Below are 2446 nucleotides of genomic sequence, written 5' to 3' on the forward strand. Positions count from 1 at the left end.
GCAGTTAGCCTCGCTGCACGCAGTTTGCCTCGCTGCACGCAGTTTGCCTCGCTGCACGCAGTTAGCCTAGCCTTGGAGCTAAACCAGGTACTGGAAATAGACCTTTCTTGCAACATTTCTTTCTCTTTTCTTTTAACGAGTCAATGGGCAAAGATTTTTGCGCCATAGGACGGAAATACGTCACTAATCCGACGAAAAACTGAATGACCCTCTACTAGTCGTCAAAGATTAAATATTTATCTTACACAACTAAAAAATACATATTAATATATTTCGAAATATTTTAAATGTTTATGTAAAATGAAAAAATAAATAAAGCTAAAGAGCTCAAGCAGTTCAAAGTTCAATGCTTCCAGCTCCAGCAGCTGCTGCTTGTGAAGCGTGTCACGCGCCTCAGATGCATCAAGATGCGTTGCTGCTGCTTGAATCGTGCTGCAGGACCTTTTGATGCTCGTCAGCCATTGAATTTGTAAACTAGCTGTTTCTGCTGCTTAACTAGCGTGCGGTCTGAACATAGCATTAGGAAGCAGTTTGTCGTCTGACCAATTATGAGGAATGAAAATGTTTTCCTGCATTTATTGTTTTCTGTGTTTCTCTATAGGAAGCAGTGAAGACGGAGAGAAAGAATGAAAAGAGCCGCAGATATTTCCTGCATCTGGGACAAAAGATGGGCCTATTTTAGCATGACTACAGATTTTTTATTCTCATTATTGCTATGTCAGGTTTTTCCAAACACAAGACAGTGCCTCTTACCGTCTGCGGACACTTTGAACATAAACCCTTCTGTCATCATGTAACACCGGCCACAGTAGTTTAGATGAGGAAAAGACAATGATAACTGTATATTTTAGGAAAAATGTATGAGAGATAAACTAATGAAAGGGTGCAGAGTTTGACTCTGCATATTTTTGGATCAGAGAAATGATGGAAGGAAAAAGCTTTTTGAAAAAGATGGCGAAAGTTTTTCCGTTTTTTCAGAACTGGAATCATAACGATGAGGAGCAAATATTGTTTTTTTTATTTGATGGCTTCTGCAACAACAGATGAGCACTTTGGACAAAGACGGAGAAGCTTCAGCCTTTCTACTTTTTAGCAAAGGTTCTACTTGTACTAATAACCACCATGAATGCTTGAGGTATCACAAGTAATATAAAGTTATTATTCAGTCTGCGCAGAAAGAACGGACATGATAGGACGGTCTGACGCTGTCTGGATATAAACTGAACAATTCTGTTTATAGTTGTTTTACAGAAATAACATCCTGGCTCCCAAACCGAATCCATGACAACCGATTACTGAAAACCTCAACTTTCCCCAAGGTGAAAAAATAAAAAAAATGTCTTCAAATATGAACAATTTTAGACCCTAGAAAACAACTGAAAACATAAATCAGACCAAACGGAACGAGGACGCTAGTTATAACTGAAATCAGTTGGTGTCATTTCCCATATTTTTTTTGCTTTGGTTTAAAAATGATTGATATAACAGATGAGTTTGTTGTTTTTTTTTTAAATCTGAACACATACTTCATCACATTGATGCAACGATGCTGTAAAGTCAGAGCGGATAGAAAGCTCCTCCTGATCGCTGGTCCACATCATCCACAGATGCTGCTCAGCACAGTTCAGGAGAGAAACTACGACTTTTCACTGATGGAGGTAAAAACAGAGTTATGGTGACGCCACAATGTTTATAAAAGCAAACCTGCGTTGTTAGAATCAATCAGTATTTATAGCCTGGTCCTTTGGTCATTATCTGAACTCAGCCGTTCAGAGAGAAGCTCCACTCCATCACTGCAGGCTGCATTAATGTGTCCCCATGGTCTCACACATTCATTTATTCAGCTGGACTCAGAGCTAAACTGTCAGACTAGATGCATCGACAAAGATCAAGATTACGTACTTGGAAGCTGCTGGTTTCAGAGTTTAACTGATCTTTTGGGGGGTTTTCTGTAGAGCTAGAGCTTGTGATTGGCTCCTATCCTTCTGGTTTCTTCTAACCTCAGCTGGTTTATTGTGCCTAAGAATGAACAATCAGGCTGGACGTCTCTGCAGAAGGGAGAGAGCCAGAAGCATCAAAGCTGGAAGGAAAGATGAGGGCTTTGCAGAAACCTCCACCTGCTGCAGTTAATGAAAAACAGCAGGAGTGGGTTCAACGTGCAAAATGCTGAAGATAAAAGGTTTGAAAATAAATAAGTTATGATTATAATTAGTGTTGCACCGATAGCAGTATCAGCACTAAAATGGTGGAATCGGTATCGGTGAGTACCAACCAATAGGGCACCGATACCATTTTGAGAGCCGAAAGTTTCTTCAACACCTGAGTGAAGTTGGCCCCCCCCACCTTCTTCAAATCAGACAAAATTAGTGTCAAACGTTTGTGCAGCAAAAAGTTTTGTTTGTGCTGCTTTGGCTTTGAAGATTTGAAGAAAGTGGGGGGCTGGTTG

At 40.2% G+C, this 2446-nt stretch overlaps 1 protein-coding gene across 2 annotated transcripts in view; it reads left to right on the forward strand.

The window, feature by feature from the left end:
* Positions 1–1727, forward strand: part of LOC107102502 (serine/threonine-protein kinase LMTK1-like) — a 72125-nt gene extending 70398 nt beyond the window's left edge. Inside the window, exon 14 of one of the 2 annotated variants that reach the window (XM_015401831.1) lies at positions 602–1727. In XM_015401831.1, the coding sequence (XP_015257317.1) occupies positions 602–630 (29 nt within the window). In that variant the 3' untranslated portion in view covers positions 631–1727. The remainder of the gene's footprint in view (positions 1–601) is intronic. The other variant, XM_015401833.1, reaches the window with a different exon arrangement.
* The last annotated feature ends 719 nt before the right edge of the window (positions 1728–2446 follow it).

The sequence above is a fragment of the Cyprinodon variegatus genome, unplaced genomic scaffold (assembly GCF_000732505.1).
Source record: "Cyprinodon variegatus isolate N-32 unplaced genomic scaffold, C_variegatus-1.0 Scaffold1265, whole genome shotgun sequence".
NCBI classification, from domain to species: Eukaryota; Metazoa; Chordata; class Actinopteri; order Cyprinodontiformes; family Cyprinodontidae; genus Cyprinodon; species Cyprinodon variegatus.